Source organism: Leptonotus elevatus, chromosome 6 (genome assembly GCF_054856555.1).
Source record: "Leptonotus elevatus isolate MCC_2025b chromosome 6, RoL_Lele_1.0, whole genome shotgun sequence".
In the NCBI taxonomy this organism is placed as follows: domain Eukaryota; kingdom Metazoa; phylum Chordata; class Actinopteri; order Syngnathiformes; family Syngnathidae; genus Leptonotus; species Leptonotus elevatus.
In genome coordinates this window covers 3,424,911-3,442,116 of record NC_141244.1, presented here as the reverse complement: position 1 = coordinate 3,442,116, position 17,206 = coordinate 3,424,911, and the positions used below count along the sequence as shown (strand labels likewise).

The 17,206-nt window shown below is 37.5% G+C and overlaps 1 protein-coding gene and 1 long non-coding RNA gene across 3 annotated transcripts in view; one reads left to right on the top strand and one right to left on the bottom strand.

The window, feature by feature from the left end:
• Window positions 1-267: 267 nt before the first annotated feature.
• On the bottom strand, window positions 268-1,399 carry LOC147171818 (uncharacterized). Its single transcript, XR_015095333.1, has 2 exons — window positions 1,346-1,399; window positions 268-579 (listed from the first exon to the last, which is right to left on the bottom strand). It is a non-coding gene; the product is annotated as an uncharacterized LOC147171818 (long non-coding RNA).
• A 13,268-nt stretch (window positions 1,400-14,667) lies between these two features.
• rspo3 (R-spondin 3) overlaps window positions 14,668-17,206 on the top strand; it is a 29,789-nt gene continuing 27,250 nt past the window's right edge. For both annotated transcript variants that reach the window (XM_086078735.1, XM_086078734.1), the window contains exon 1: window positions 14,668-15,376. In XM_086078735.1, the coding sequence (XP_085934861.1) occupies window positions 15,277-15,376 (100 nt within the window). In that variant the 5' untranslated portion in view covers window positions 14,668-15,276. The remainder of the gene's footprint in view (window positions 15,377-17,206) is intronic.

The following is a 17,206-nucleotide window of genomic DNA, read 5'->3' as shown; positions in this document are numbered from 1 at the left end:
ACAATAAAAGCAGATATCACTGACATGGACTCACTATTTGTTGTATGGAGTGTGTGTATATATCTTCTCCTAATTGTGCTTCTTAACCACTTTTTGGGGCTTTTATGTAGCAACTAACCAATCTATTTTTGTACTGCAGATAAATACAGAAATAAACCTGACACTTTTGACAAAACAAAAAATATCAAACGTGAGAAAAAGCACTTGTTTGTTTCCCTATGTGTCAACTGTTTTTTAGTTTGAAGAAAGAAAGAGTATGGAGTCAAATAAAGTGCATGTACTTATATTGAATTATTTAACATAAAAAATATCGAAAAATATTAAAAATAAAAGCAACATTAATTACAGAAAGATTGGTTGTTTCCCTGCTAAGATTGTCCCTCAGACATGTCGTATTGCTATTGGTCCGGATGTTGTACAGTGCTGGCTTCATATTTTTTATTTGTAAACTTTAAATCTGACTTCTTTCTTCTTGGGCTTCTTTCTTCACTGCTCATTATAGGGAAGAAACACAGTTGGTAGGGCAGAGGGAATGGTTCTCCCTTTGCCTGCAGCACATGAATGGATGCCTCCTATGACCTTTATTAAATGGAAACATATTTGTTTGACAAACTTATTCTGATATAAACACTTTGTCTTGTATTTGTTAAATTTTTGAAAGCAGGGAATATGTGAAAAGTCACACTATATGAGTGCATATTGTACTCATATTATAAATGTCATGATATCCAAATGTTTTTTATTCCATACCTTGAGGTCTGGGGCTCTGAGCAGCAACAGAAGCAGCTTCCCGTGACAATTTTTTACATATCAATCAATTAAAACTTGTTGTATGCATTAAATTCAACTCAAAAAGTAGAATAAAAATAAATAAATAAATAATGCTAGACACAGAACAAACTACTCAAGAAACAGTCTACATCTGTATCAGATCCTGTCCAGGCCGTGACCGCTGCGTCTGTGGCCTGGAATTTTTTTGATAATTATATGTGTGGCCTAACAGTGGTTTAGATCCTCAGTGTATAAATTCAGAGGTTAGACCAAACAGTCCATAAAACACCAAGACAGAATTACAAGAAGCAAGTTTTTTGTAATGTAACATTTGCCATCAAAGTAGAATAAAATTGAGCTACAACCTTTGTTTTAAGCGAGATGCACAGATGCTGAGTTTGAGTATTTTCCCCCAATTCCGATGAAAGTTGGCAAAGGCCCAAATATTATGGTTGTAATACAAGTTACAATAATTATGTTATTATTATGTCTCTGAAAGATTATTCTGAGTGCTTATCCTGTGGTGCAGGGTGTGTGAAGGAATTACTTTTAGTATCTGTGTACCCTGCTTTACCTGTACAAAGAAAGCAGTCGAAGTGAAGCTTATTACTAATGGCTAGCAGCTGCCCCTTTAAAAGCAGAAAGTCCTGATGCAAACTGGCAAGGGGTGGGGCTTCAAAGCTGTCCAGTTTTCCGACACACTCTGGGCTGTAAATGCTCTGGGGACTTAACGCACACACAGGTTGACAACAGGACAAGAAGTTAAGGTGCATGGAGCAAAGAAAGACAGGACAAAAACAATATGAAAGTAAAACAGAAAATGGTTTCATAAACAATGACAGACATACTGTATATTATTGCCGACTCTTTTAATTTATGTTACTTTTTTACACAATGTTAAATTCTATTTAAATGAATTATGTGAAAACTATTAAGGTGTGTTAATACAGTAATTACTTGTTTTTTTTATTTTTGCTTTAACAAAGTAATGTATTACTTTTGGCACAATGAATAATTAAAATCCAGAGTGAGTAATACCTTTTCAGGATGGGGGTCAATTATATGTGGAAATGAGTTAAGTTATCTGGTGATTTTCATCTGAGCTTCTGTGTCAATAAATCATGGAAATCCAAATAATAAAATTGTTTAGGAAAGAATGTACTGCACGATCAGTACATCATATAGTACAGTGGAACCTCAGAGTACAATTCAGACTTCAACCAAAAAATCTGAGTAAAAAATGCCTCAGAGTTTGAACTCATTTTCGGAGTTCGAACACCCAAGCAAAGCAAGCTAAGCCGAACATACCTTGAAAACGGGTAGCCAAGCGAAGCAGAGCAATGCCGAATGCTCACGTTGCGGTAGTTGAGACGATGCACTGCTCATTTCCAGTCAAATCGTGAATACTCCCGTAGGTTCTCCATACTCGCGATTGCATTTTGATTTTTCCACGACAATTTTCTTCGCCATGGGCCCAAGGAAAGACAACAGTGCCAGTGGCAGCAAAGAAAAACATACAGTGCTATGAAATCCAGTGGAATTAGGAAGTAGATTATCGCGCAGTTGTAACTACCGTGACTACTTCTGTAAATACTGGCACGAGGACCCCTCTTAGCTGTTCAACAACGTGCCTGACGTTAAACAACGCATGCAAGGACCGCTTAGTAGTCTAACAATATGCCCAATGTAAAATACACAAACTCAGCACTGAACTAAAGCTAGCATTAACATAGCATTTATCATCCACTGATGCCATCGCACCACAACAGGTAAGGTAAGGTATTGTTATTGTTTAAATAGAAATTAAAATAGGAATTTTCTGTTTTTGGAGCTTGGGAACAAATTAATTGCATTTACATTATTTCCTATTGGAAGGTTGAACAATTCGGACTTTGAATACTTCGCAGGAACAAATTATGTTCTAACTCCGAGGTACCACTGTATTTCCATAGTCTGCACAAAAAGAGAAGACATTTTAAAAGAGATTTTAAACTCAAGACTGCTGCTACATACTGTATGATGCAGTTAAGTGCTGCAAAAAAAGTCGAGTGATTAGAAGAATCCCCAACATTTAACAATGGTCACGATAGTGTAGTTTTGACCACCTGTTTACATCACACTTGAGGCAATGCAATGAAACATTAATTTGCTGCCACTTTGGTGCTGAAAAAAGCAGGACACATTTTTATTGTCAGACACATCGATGTAAAACGTTCAGTTCGTATCACACACCTTGTTTCCAGCTTCATAGTCACATGCATAATTAGCCTACCATTGTGTTATATGGAGGCCATTATCACCGGTTATAAACAGCCACTGTTGACAGTGGCCTTTTCTTAACGTCCAATGAGGGATCACTCAAGTTTTACTGGCCCCATGTGCTCCACATACGTGGAACATGTGTGCGCTCAAAGCTCTGTGGGCTGGCACTGGGTACATTTCACATTTACTTGGGAAGCACATCCAGAATGAATAAAGATAACGTCTCTCTCACCAACACTTCATAAATTTAACCGCAGCTTTGCTTGCTGTTTATTTCTTTATGTCTTGTGCAACTAAAATATCTTAATTGCCTTCTCTGTCAATATATTCATGTTGGAAGAATATTGAGAATAAAAATGTATATTACATACTAGATACAATTGCATTATGAAAATGTTTATCCCGGGGCCAAAGCAAGTGCAAATCAATAACAAATAGAAGCCACAGCTTTGTAAAGGTTTTGTTTAACAGCTCCAATACACTGGTCAACAGTATTGTGGTCATAACTGTCAAATAATATTTGAATAGAATAAAGCCAAGAAAATATTTCTCTCTCTCTTTTTTTGGCTTGTTTTTTTACTTCTTAATGTTTTCACTTTTAACCAGCTGCTTCAGCAGTGGATTCGTCATGCGTGCAGTGCACCACAATTGTCCATGCTCAACATTCCCAATCTGCTCATTAGCAGACATAAGCATTGGCTTCGATTATAATAAAAAAAACGACCTTGAATACCACCGGCACACATAGGTCCTTGGTATTTTTATATGACTGTTTTCTTAAACATGAAATTGGAGATTAGTTGTGTGCAATAATCAACACTTTGTTCCCGTTAGGGTCTTTGGTGTCTGGAAGGATAGATTCTTCATCTCACTAGTCTGTGACCCTAATTAGCATCTAATTTCAAGTGAATAATTGTTTCATTCTCATGAAATCATGAAAATCTTAAATCATGTTTTCAAATGGGTGTTGAGCTATTACTTAACCACTCTTAAGATGGTGAATCTGTGGCAACCAGATGTTAGACAAGTTACTCAATGTACTGCCAGGAAATGTCGTTTTAATTTTAATCATGACATACGATCTCTACTCAACTCAACTGATTAAATAATTTCTCCTGCACCTGCACCATGTCAAAGGACCCAAATCTTCCAACACAGTTTGGTCTAAACATCATCACAGATTTTTGTGGTTTTCAGAGCAGCAAAAATAATGATTCTTTTAATGCTGTCACTAACGACTTTTTTTTTTTATCGAGTCTCCATCAATTATTTCATCGACTCGCCCCTAAAAAAATTTGGAAAAAAATGTGAATTTTTTTAATTTGTATATTATTATTATTTTTAAGTCCACTAAGGTTGAACATGAATTGAATTTAGTGGATATAAATACTCATTATTCTTTATCTTCTGCACACATATGCACATATTACACAAACACCAACAAAATTTGCCTATGCTAAACGATTAACAATTGTGATTAGCAGTAGCCCTAAATAAACTCTAATCACTTATTGTACTTTTCCTGAAAATCACTTCTTAGGCCAACATTAAAAAAAATCCAATTTGATCAAAATATTAAATGGTAAATGGAGTTCACTTAAATAGTGCTTTATCTTCATCATATGTTTACGGATCCTGACGTATTTGCTTGTCTCGTTCAAACATATTGAGTTGTCGAAGCCTACAATGGCCATTGATGCAGCATACTAAACCGCACAGAAAGGTTCTTCAAATAACTTACATAAGACATGTAGCGATGCTAAATTTCTCCCTTTTCAAACTAAAGAGACCACAAAGAAACCCTAAGAAGCATCTTAGTAGTGGTGAATACCGGTCGGAGTCCATCAGCAATAAGTGTCTGTGCGGAAAAACAAAATATTGGTTCCGGCAACTTCCAGGTGCCGCAAATATGTTTATAGCGTCAACGCATGCATTTTTGCATCCTGCCAGTTTAAACCACAGTCAAACACTTCCTGAAACTCCAGCTGAGGAAATATAAACAATATGAAGCTCTTCTGGAAGAAGGCGCATTATATATTTGTTGGTGTCTCCATTGTTTCTATACGCAGACAAAGACAACTAACATTCCATTATGGTACAATACAACCTCTAAGGTCAAATATAGAATGTTAAGATTTCAAAACAAACTTTTTCATAGGAACTAAAATACTCTACAGGCCACTGAGAAAAAAAGTTTGATAAGTTAACTACTGTTAATATTAAAATGTAAAAACACTAACATTTTCTTACCTGTAATGGTGACGGCGATATTGAATGTGATACGATTTAAATTTTTAAAAATATTTTGTAAAAAACAAACAAACGCTTGAATCATCCATCCATCCATTTTCTTAACCGCTTGTCCTCACAAGGGTCGCGGGGGGCGCTGGAGCCTATCCCAGCTGGCTTCGGGCAGTAGGCAGGGTACACCCTAAACTGGTTGCCAGCCAATCGCAGACACTTGAATCAATATATATTAATAGAGTATTTGATGGATTTTGAATTACGCGCTGAAAATCTTCCCAGCGGTGCAATTACCGCGACCAAACCGGCGGACATGACATGATCAAGCCACATTGTTTACTATCTGGTTGTGTGTGTGCATGTCGGGTTTTTTTTGGTGCTGATTCATGTAAATGTTATGATTCGTTTAGATTATGCCGTCACGTTGCGTTGCAGACTTTTGGTTGAAAATAACGGGAGGATGCACATCAACGTCAGATTAGATTGGTCTGATTACGTACTGTATGCACAGGGTCAAAGAAGGGGGCGTCGCCATGAGGGAGGTGTCACGGCTTGCGAATTTTTATTTATTTTTTACGAGATTTAGTCATTGCATTTTTATCAAAGTAATAATTGTATCATAATAATTGTATCATATTATTTGTATCATATTATTTGTACTTGTACTCTTTCTTAAAAAAAAATTGTGGGTGACTTTTTCTCATGTCTCATACACACATTTGGCATTAAGACTTTACCTTTAACCCATTAAGGCTGAAAGTGCCTGGCAAAACATGCCTCCAAAAACCTGAAGTTTTCCTGGAAATTCAACAATATTAAAAATATTTGATATCTCAGCTCCTGAAGCAGATAGAAACATAATTCCAAAAACATTTCAGAGCTTACACCTGTGGCGTTCACACAAAACTAAGTTTGTTATTATAAACCTTCAATATACATTTTGTTTTAAATCAACAAACAAATGTCGCATCTGCGGGTATATAACTCCAAATATAATTACCTACAAAACTGGAGCGCAGTTGTTATAACCTCGGGGGATCGAGTGGTAATTATTTGTCATCCATTCCGTTGCAAAGCTGTCAAAATTTTCAACATCCTCATTGTCTACAAACCTATTTCTTAACAAAATGTCACTGTTGACTCCTTACACTTCAATCTTCAATCGCGTCATTTATTTCATAATTCCCGCGAATCTGCATCAACCATAAACCCTCGAATACAATTCCAGAACATGCTACGAGGCCCACATCACCCTCTCGTGCATATTCTGATTCATTAAATGGCTAAAAGACCAAGGATTGGTCAAAACAAAATGACATATCCGCTCTCCCGAGTTTAAAAGGAGAAGCGCGGTCACGCGCTCCTGGCCTTAATGGGTTAAAAAGGAAGTCAACCCAAATATGTTCTTTACAATCATATGTTGTATGCAGCCCCCACTAGTCTAAACACAGCATTAAGGTTAACATTGTGCTTGTAGAATATGAGTTAAGGAGCAAAATCCACCCCTTTTTATCAATTTTCAGGGGGTGGCCATTTTGCCATTTGCTGTCGACTCAAAATGTCCTCACTTTTGCTCAGGGATAGGATAATGACCAACTAAACAGGTGTGGCCTGTGGCTGCGGTTGCAGCCGAGGTATTGTGAGCAACCCATGTGGTCATCGCTGCCATTTGGGCCATGGAAGTTTGCAGTTAGCTTTATGTTATATTGATGAGTGACGAGCAAGTTGCTCATCGCGGGAAAGAAATTGGCCATTCATTCAAATGACAGGCTTCCCCAACACTGCCAGTTTAAAAGCGACTCAGAGGGAATGGATTGGAAAGTGGCGACCGTCATTCAGCGGAGGACATAAATAACATTTACAAAGAGTGAGCTGTCAAAAGTCAACCCGACTGGTGAAGGAGCCAGCAGCAGCTAGCCAGCACCTAAAGAAAGTAAATGTTTTACTATTGATCTCAAATCACCCACCGACTGTTGAAAATAAATGTTTGCAATATTTTACAAATGTATACAAAGTTTTAAATGCAGGTCAATGCTTTTGATAGTGGAGTACCGTCAGGGCTTTCAAGGCCTAAACATAATAAAAAGCCCTGACTTGAATATAAAACATTGTATACATTTGTAAAATATTATATAATATTAGTATAGTATAATATTATATAATATACTTCCAACAGTCTTCATTCCATAGCGTGTGTCTTGACTGTGTATTTTGTAGTCATTTGTGTTTGTGTTGTTGTTTTTTGGTCCAATCACATTTTAGCTTCCATGTGTTGCTATATCAGTGTCAAACTTTCTAATGCCAAATTGAAGGCCCTGTACACGATACAGCACTGGCTTTTGATTATGTTTAGGTCTGTAGCCACAACATCACGTGTTTATGTGGCGGACACCTGTTTTGCCGCTATTTTGCTATGTGCGCCGCTCATGCATGCACACACAAGAGACATTATAGACCAAATAACACAAAACACATAACACTTAAGGGAAAATATTTTTTGTTGTTGTTTGCATAGTTTGATGGCTAGCTGCATGTTGTAGTTGTAGAAATGGGCCAACTTGTTATCACTAAGGAAGTGGCCATTGAGCCAAATTGCCGATTAGCCACAGATGAAAGGAGGGCACTCACTACTCTTTATAGTGGGGAGCGGCAACTCATGCTGCTCCTTGGCTGCATCAGCTCATCCCTGTTTTAGCCCCGCCCCAGAAATCCCGGAAACTGAGAGGATGAAAAGAGTTTTACACTATACTGTATCTCAACAATTCAGTACACCTACTTCCCAACATATTTAATGTGTTTTTTACCTGGCAAAAAAACAAAACTGAAAGATGAATTGTAGTCAATTTCACAAATGTCTGACTTTTAAGGCATTTTGAGGTTCCAGTAAATATCTAGCGTGTGTGTTTGGGTACGGCATTAGCAGTATGTCTCTCAAGAAATTGCTGACTTGGAAAAACTAAACTCAGGTAATCTGGCTCGATTTATTTTAATACAATAAATGTCTCCTGGGCTGTTTAGGCTGGACCATATGTTTTCTAAAAGGTCTGATGGTATTTTCTTGACAAAGCAGATTTTCATGGGAGCTTTGCAAGGTCTATACAGTCCTTTGTGTCTCCCGTCTAGTCTCTATCTATAAGAGAGGGCCTGACATGGGTCCCTGCAGAGCTGAACAATCTTGGCACAATAGTGGAGGACATAGGAACGGCCCATTGTAAAGAAATGCTAAAAAGTGTTTTGTCAAAAGAAAAGACTCCCCATGTAGATTAATAATATAATCCAGAGTTTGCCACACACACATTGAGAAAACCTGGGGACTACCTTGCTTGTTGCCAGGCAACAACTGATAGAAAAATCTGCCGTGGCCCTCTAGTGATTGAAACTTCCTGGGTTGTGGTGTTTGATTCCCATTGTGCAGTCATTGTCTGTCCGTGGCTTCATAAGAAACAACAAGACAGCCATAGGAAAATATATATTATACATTATGTATGACGGGGTGGACGATATAGCTTAAAAATGTTATCATGATATTTCAAGGGAATTTGCGGTGATGATATTTTGGACGATATTGGTAATAATTACTGAACTAAATATTTGTGATTGCCTCTAAATAATATCATTTTCATTGCACACAAATTTCAAAAATTTCCCCCCAATTGAAACACAAACAATGTGCAAATATAGCTCAACTGTATAAGTGACACAGCTTGAAATGAAGAAAAAAAAAATGGTGAGGTAGTGTTGCCCTGCAAGGTCTAATTGTAACATAATTGTTTAAGGCTTAATGGATAAATACAAGGAAAACACAAACTTTCCAAAGTCAGTGACCCCCCATAGCTGTTTGTGCTCTTGCAAATTGCATGAGTCAAGAAAGTCCATTATTTTCTTCTGTGTGATTGATCCTCGTGTCGTAGAGGCAAAAAAGTTAACCGATGATTTGGTAGCAGCCAGTTCGTGGCAAGATGCTTTGCACATCAACAGGCAAATGTTGTTGTTGGAAAATGTATTTTCCTCGCGATTGTTTAGGCAGTGGGTATTTTGCTGTGATCGGCAACTCTCCTACTAGCGTTATTTTGCCATGAATGTCTCTGATTGTTCAATCAGAGGAGTGAGAAATTCTTGGTCTGCCGTTGAATACCTTGATTGCTTGTAGACATCTACAAGCTGTTATGAATAACACAAATGTGCACATTTTAGGCTGTGCGTACGCAATGTGCACACCGTCTCCTTGAGACAGACACGCCTTGCGAGCGCTTTTAGCTTAGCGGTTAGCATGGCAAAGTCACACCAAATAGATGGCAAGTTGACGGTCACAGCAAAATAAGCAACTGAGACACATGCATTGACCTTACTGTGTGGGTGCCAGTGTAAGAGTAACTGTGGTCTGTTCTAAATATAGTCACCAGTGATGGGACACTGACTTGTTAAGAATTAAAAGAATTAAAATGTAAACTTTTTTTTTTCAACGTTTCTTAATTTAACAAATATTCTATATTTTGTTTAAAAATGTGTAATAAATTGTGATGAATAAAAGAAAGACCTGTTTTTATTTAGTCAAATACTACATAAAAGGACAAAAATAGCAGCGTAAATTGACCCAAATAAAAATCCGCGATAGAGTGAATCTGCAATAAGTGAAGGACCACTGTATCAAGTTTTACCCAAAAAGCTCTTGAGCCCGCTGCTCTTTAGATTCTGTGAAGCGAAACAACATAAGTAATAACATCTGCAGCAAATAGGAAGAAGCGTGGTGTTATTGATATTTTCGAAGATACTGGGTGGTGTGTGTGTGTGTTCGTGTGTGGGGGTGCGTGTGTGCGGGTGTGTGTGTGTGCGTGGTGGTGGTGGTGGTGGGGGGGGGGTGTAATTTTACGTAGGAGGTCATGTTTTCATTTATTTGTGCAACAGAACAACATTTCTAGCAATTTCTCTTTTCATGCATGAAAATTGATGGCCAAATTCATGCATATGCAGTCAATGGTTATTAGGTTGTAAAATGTGGTGCTGATCTAAATATGATCGTCTAACTGTTGGCTGTCAAGTTTGTTCTCTAATTTGACTGTTGACTGCTTTGAGAAAGTGTCAAAATGGGGAAGTTGTATTTATATATATATATATATATATATATATATAAATATATATATATACATTAGTCACACACATACACGCATACACTGCCCTTGTCTTTTAACCTTCTCTCTCCACAACTCTGACCTGCTTTGTCGTGTATGTACAGCTGACATCTCTTGCTCAGAGTGATTATCTGTTCTTCACCACCATCTCAATCCCTCACTATGAAATTATCCCATCCCATTTATTTCTATCTATCTATCTATCTATCTATCTATCTATCTATCTATCTATCTATCTATCTATCTATCTATCTATCTATCTATCTATCTATCTATCTATCTATCTATCTATCTATCCATCCATCCATCCATCCATCCATCCATCCATCCATCCATCCATCCATCCATCCATCCATCCATCCATCCATCCATCCATCCATCCATCCAGCCATCCATCCATCCATCTTGTCATATCCTTTCCTATATTAATCATATCATCTGTGCAAGAAATAAAAACATTTTTTACTTCCAGACCCTTATTTATGTGCATGTGAGTGTGTCTACATGTGTGTCTATTTCCATGCACCCTCTGCTGACCTGTTTATTGGCCTCAGTGTTTGCTTCATGCTGAGGGAATGTGCGTGATTGCCAGAAGGATATTTGCAGTTTTATACCACGCAGCATTAGAAAAAAAATAAAAACTTTTTGTTAGGCCGAGCCCTGTGAGGTGCATGTTTTCAATGGTGATCCACGCTGAGCCCAGGCTAACTCATAAGCTGGCAACAGCACAGTGGATCAAGACAGGCCGTGTCATCTGTGAATGGTATGAGTCATAGGCTGGGGAATGAATAGTTTGGAGGGCATGTGCGGGAGCTTCATTGTGCGCTGGTACACATTTTGTCCCAATGGAACGAAGGATTAAGAGCATCATTTTCTTGAGAAAGTTGAGATACAAGGTATTGTGAAAAGTCATATGAATATAATAAATCGGACATTTACTCTAAGCCGGGCAATGTTTAGTGTAATTAGTTTCAGATGGACTTTGGATTGTAACCTCTTAAATCCATATATGCACCAGACTTGCCCTTTAAGAAGCTTAATGTTAAAACGAGACATTTTGTACAGACGTCCTCTAAAATTGCTTTCCTGTTGTACTGCTCTCTAAGCAATTATTGCTGTCACTTAGGGAAACATATCATACATATGTTATTATTTCATTTATTTTCACTCACTCTTTAGTTTAGATCATCAGAAACAGAGATTTTTAATTAAATGTAAACCACAACATTATGTACACTTGCACAATCAAATTAAATTGAACAGTGTTGCATGCATAAAAATTAATCACTATTACAATCATCAGAAAGGTGCTGACTTAAACATGTTAATTATGACCAAAATATTACCTCTCTATGATGCAGTGCAATTCTAAACATATTGTAATACCCAACAATATCAACTAATGCTGCCCCATAGGACCACACAATATTAATAATATCTAGGGCTGTCACTATCGTTTACTTGTATAATCGCTTTGCCTCCACTTCGGGGCATACATTTTTTGTGTCAACTAATTTTTGTGGTTGACTTAGCCTTTTTTTACCTGTACCCTAAAACATATAATGATAATAACATATTATTAAATATAATATGAGCAATAATGTAATTTCAGGAGTGTGTACCAAACCCTTCACACTAATCAGCAGCCATGAATAGCTCTCAGTCTCAAAAAAGGTTGCAACCCCCCAAACATTGCTATCTTATATGAAAGCATGTATCTGATATTGTTTAGGTATGACAATATACTTAACGGCATGGTTGCTGACAAATGTATTTAAATAGTCTGAGTTAAATAAAATAAAATAAAAATTAAATGTTCTACAAATATATATATATATTAGCACAAAAGTATTGATTTAAGAATATGTTCTTTATTGTGATTTTTTTTGTGGTGTATATGTTCCAATAAAAGGTCTGTTCAAATTACATTAACTGTCTTTTGAATGAGATTTTGACTGAATGTAAGAGGATAAAAAAAAATCACAACTTCATCAGAATTAAATAAATTCAAACCAAAACTATTAACTTCTCCGAAATACTGTCACAAATGTACCAATTTTGAACATAATTTAAGTATCAACTGTTACTATGACTAATGTAGCTTTCAATTCCCCCAGTGGCAAAAAAAAGAAAAGAAAAAGATCATGTTTAATAAATACATCATCTTCAGTTGTCATTTCAGAGTTCCTTTGGTTTGAAGTAATGACACCATGACAATGTTTGAGTTATGTTCCCTCTGTCTTTGCATCTTACATATAACATATGTCTTTAAAAACAAAAATACTAAATGGGGTGTTTTCGAGGGGAGCATCCATCCTCGTGCAGGAGGTTTTTAAGCACCTGCACGACTTCATTTTCAGGTGTCGACTGATTCTCTCACCGGACTGGACATGGACTGGCCAAGTGACCTTAACCTTACGCACACAAGTCACACACTCTCTGGGGACAGGCTTGCTCAGCCCAGGACACAAAGAAAAGCATTATTCCTTAACATCACTGCTCGGTAACCTTGATTGGAGGTGAGGGGTGGGCGGATTGGGGTTCGGGCTCGTGACTTTTAGCAGATCTAGCTGCACAATATCATTCAATGTCAGTTTTGTCTTTTAATAACACAATTTAATGCACGCAAGCCTTCGTGTTGGATTACATTTCTGTTTCTAAATGAGTCTAGCAGAGCAACTCTAGTGTTCTATGTCCAAACATACTGTGTGACTATACATTTAAAATAAATCAAACTTTTGGCACAGTTTTGTATATTACTTTCTAACACTCATCACCCATTATCGAGGATCAAATCTGGATTTGGAGAAGCAGGCTGAGAGGAGGTGAAAGGGTTTGAAACAATGAATCAGTCTCAGCTATGCTTGACTTTACTGTTTCTGGCTTTGAGCGGGGCAAACATGGAAGTAGTGCCATGAAGAGAAAGACCACTGTGTTTGCATTGATTTCCTCGGCCCACAGATGATGGAAAACCAGAAGCCACACTTTTCTGCATACACATCCACCCACTAAGACAAATGAGGATCCAGGGCCTCTCTTGACTGCTCTGCTCAGATTTCATTAAACAAGGAGGAATGTCAACGTCTCTACATTTAAGCATATCTAAATGTGATTGTTGACTGAAGGTCTGGTGGCCGTAATGACTGATGATGTATTTATAGGTGCTCGCTGTCATTATTCAAGGGGAAAGAATGCCGAATGTTTTTTTTCTTCTTCTCTTGCTTCTACAGTTCAGCAACATAAACAGAGTTGTAACTCCGCAGGGGAAGGTCAAGTGTGAGTGCAAGTTGTCCACAATGTAGTGATACTCACTGGCTCCTGTGTGCTTTCATGGAGCTGACTCCCTCTAGAGGAGATGTGCTCTATTGTCACTCTTGTTTCGCTGCACAACACATTTGTTAAGTTACTATTGTGTAAAGCCACCCATCCCCTCTTTTAACAAAATAATAATAATAATAATAATTACTCTTGTATCTAAGGTTGTTAAAATGGATTGATTTTCTGGCTTACTTTACGTTTTCTTTCATTAAATTGCATTTACTTAGTGCCAAATAATATAAGGTATGTCGCTGGAGGCAAATAATAATAATAATAATAATAATAATAATAATAATAATACATATTTATTTATTTATTTGCGTTTTAAATTCTATTTAAATCGGTTGCTGACTGGCAAAGTAAAAGAAAATTGTTTTGGGTTTGCTTGCTTTCTGACTTACTGCATGTTTTCTTTCATTAAATTGCATTTACTTAGTGCCAAATAACAATATAAGTTATGGGCCTGGAGACAAATAATAATAACGATGATAATAATAATAATAATTATTATATATATATATATATATATATATATATATATATATATATATATATATATATATATATAATAATCAAGATTTCTATATAGGTCAATGTTTAGTCAAACATTTAAGTACGTTTCAGTAAGAGTCTTGAGGAATTGTTGTGTATTAGGGCTAAAGTAGAAACTCTCCAATCTCAAACATCTTTTCTTAATTTGACTTTCTAATGATGCCAACACTTTAAAGCACAAGACACGGATGCACGTTGGGAGGCAGGAGGTAGGAAGAGGCTGCAAACGCTCTCTCCTGTCTCTTCTCTCCCTCTTTCTGACATAGGGGCTTGCCCTCTCAGTAGAAAGTGAGAGAGAGAGAGAGAGAGAGAGAGCGAGAGAGAGAGAGAGAGAGAGAGAGAGAGAGAGAGAGAGAGAGAGAGAGAGAGAGAGAGACGACAGGAGGGGAGTGAAAGCAAAAAAAAGCGCTGAAAGTGCGGAGATGTACTTTTTAGAAGTGTCTGCCACCGAGAGGACGTGCGAGTTCGAGCTCACAACTTACTTTTAGCATTGTGTGCTTATGAGTGCTTGGTCTTCTTGTTGGCGAGTGTGCGTTTTGTAACGTTTGATGCTGAATGAAGGAGAGCCCACCGCCACCAGCACCAAGACGCGGACGCACTGCGCGGCTCCACCAGGACGCAGCAGAGAAGCGAGAGGAGGCCACTTGGAGTTCTCCAAATGGATATCCTAAACGTTTCCTGAGTCATTTGTCAATAGTTTCCTCATTTTGACCAGATGATATTCGTGCTTTTTGTTTGGGGAGAATGCTCTTGGATGGCTGACTTTTTGTCTTTTGGGCTTTCTTTGCACTTATGAAGCTCCTGTGCAGGATGTTACAGTCCAAGCGGCCCAGGCATCATTGGGCCACTGTGCACTTTAATCACCACATATCACCACATTTTTGGGGGCCCCGTTCAGTCTAATAGGAGTCATCCACCCTCGAAAAGGGATTCTTTGACCCACCTCGTGTTTTTGGTGAACATTGACATTGGCTTTTACCGGTCTCATCTTTGGGCTACTATGCAATTAAAACTGATCTCCTTTGTTTTGATCATCTTGCACTGCATGGATTACACTGGATGCCAGCAGCACAGCACCTCCAGGCACTGGCAACATAAACGTGAGTACACACACACCAACATGTAACAAAAAACCTAAAACACTAACTTTATAAATATAATATTAACAAACGGTTTCATTGCTATATCTGCACAAAACTGATATAATCACAATTATGACAATATGGACAAATTAAATGCAGTATTATTATTATTATTATTATTATTATTATTATTATTATATACAAATAACACAAGTCCCCAAAAATATTTTGATGCTGATTTCTGAAATTTAATTTGCCTTTTTTGACGTCTTCAAGACCCTCGTGGTCTAGCTACACTTGGCACACTGCGACACTTAAAGTTCAGGCTACACTAATGTACATCTTTAAGGATGCAGGTACTCATAACAATTGTTTGTACCATTTGCAACAAAATGAGTGAACGTTTTCAGATTTAAGTTAAGCCATATAATAAAGAGCTCACCGTTTCTAATTGGCTGTCTAATTGCACTTGCTTCAGTGGAGGACTTAATTGGCAGTGTGTTAATTGTTTGCTGTGCTGCTGAGAATGGTGCTGAGTGTGCTGGTTCCAGTCGCTCCCTAGTGGTCGCAAGAGGCCAGACCACGCTCCAGTCCAGTGGACTAAAACATGCCCTGACTAGTACCTATTGTTTTAATGAAATTACAGTTGGCTCAAAAATGTTGTTGAGAAATTAGGAGATGCTTCTGTGCTCATTTGACGTCTCATGTGTAACACATTAGTTTAAAATACAAATTCCTTTTCATGTCTGTTCAAAACACAAAGTAACTTAGCCTGTGCTCGCTGATGACATATTCTAAAAGAAAATGTCATTATGAAAAGAATGCCAAGAGTTTGCTCCGTCAAAGCGCGAGAACAACTCTTACTGGACGGAATGTCCCATCTCCCAGGAGTCCAACAATGTGTCTCATCTCTTTAGCTCCCTTCTATTAAGCTGTAAAACAACAATTAAGTGTATTTTTTCAATTCTTCCTACACCCACTTTATCATTGAGGGTCTCCAGATGTGTTATGTGGCTGTTTGAGACAAGCTGATAACTGGATATTTCCATGTATTCCCTGCCAGCGTGGCAGAAAACTGTGTCTGATCCCCAGTACAATAATAGACATTTGGAGTTATGTTTTTATCTATGCCACCTATGGTCAATTGCCTTCCCAAATATGTCTCATTCTCTTTAAATATCATCATCTAGCTCCGATCGGCATTGTCTGTAATAAGAACAGACTTTTTGCGACCACCAAAGAGGAAATTTGTGAGGAAAATGCCTCCAGGGTTGACTGTGTACTATTAAATTGAGTTTTGAGGGGGTCTTGGGGTTATTTTTTCTTTTGGCAGCTTTGTTCATTGTAAATTAGCTCAGCTCAGCTATTGCGAGCTGAGCCTGACTTTCCAACACTTACGAATCTGAAACCTTGAAATTAGGTCAATTAGGTTGGAAAAGAATTCCAACTAAACGAAAAATAATCCAGAAAAAATACAGTGCGGGTTGCTCTTAAAAATATATGTAGCTCTTTCATGCACAATTTATGATAACCTACATCAAGATTTTTAAGGATTTTTGTTTAAAAGGGGAGTCAACCTTAAACATTTCTTGACAATAATATGTTATATGTGACATATGTGAATATGACATATGTGCTAGTCTAAACATGACATTCTGATTAATATTACATTTGAGGAATATGAGTTATGAAGCAAAATCCAGCCGTTTTTATCCATCTCTGGGGACAACCATTTTGTCACTTGCTGTCGACGAAAGGCAATGACCAATCACAGCTCACCTTTTTTTCTCAAGATGAACTGTGATTGGTTGTTATCTGAGACTGAGCAACTGTGATGTCATTTTCACT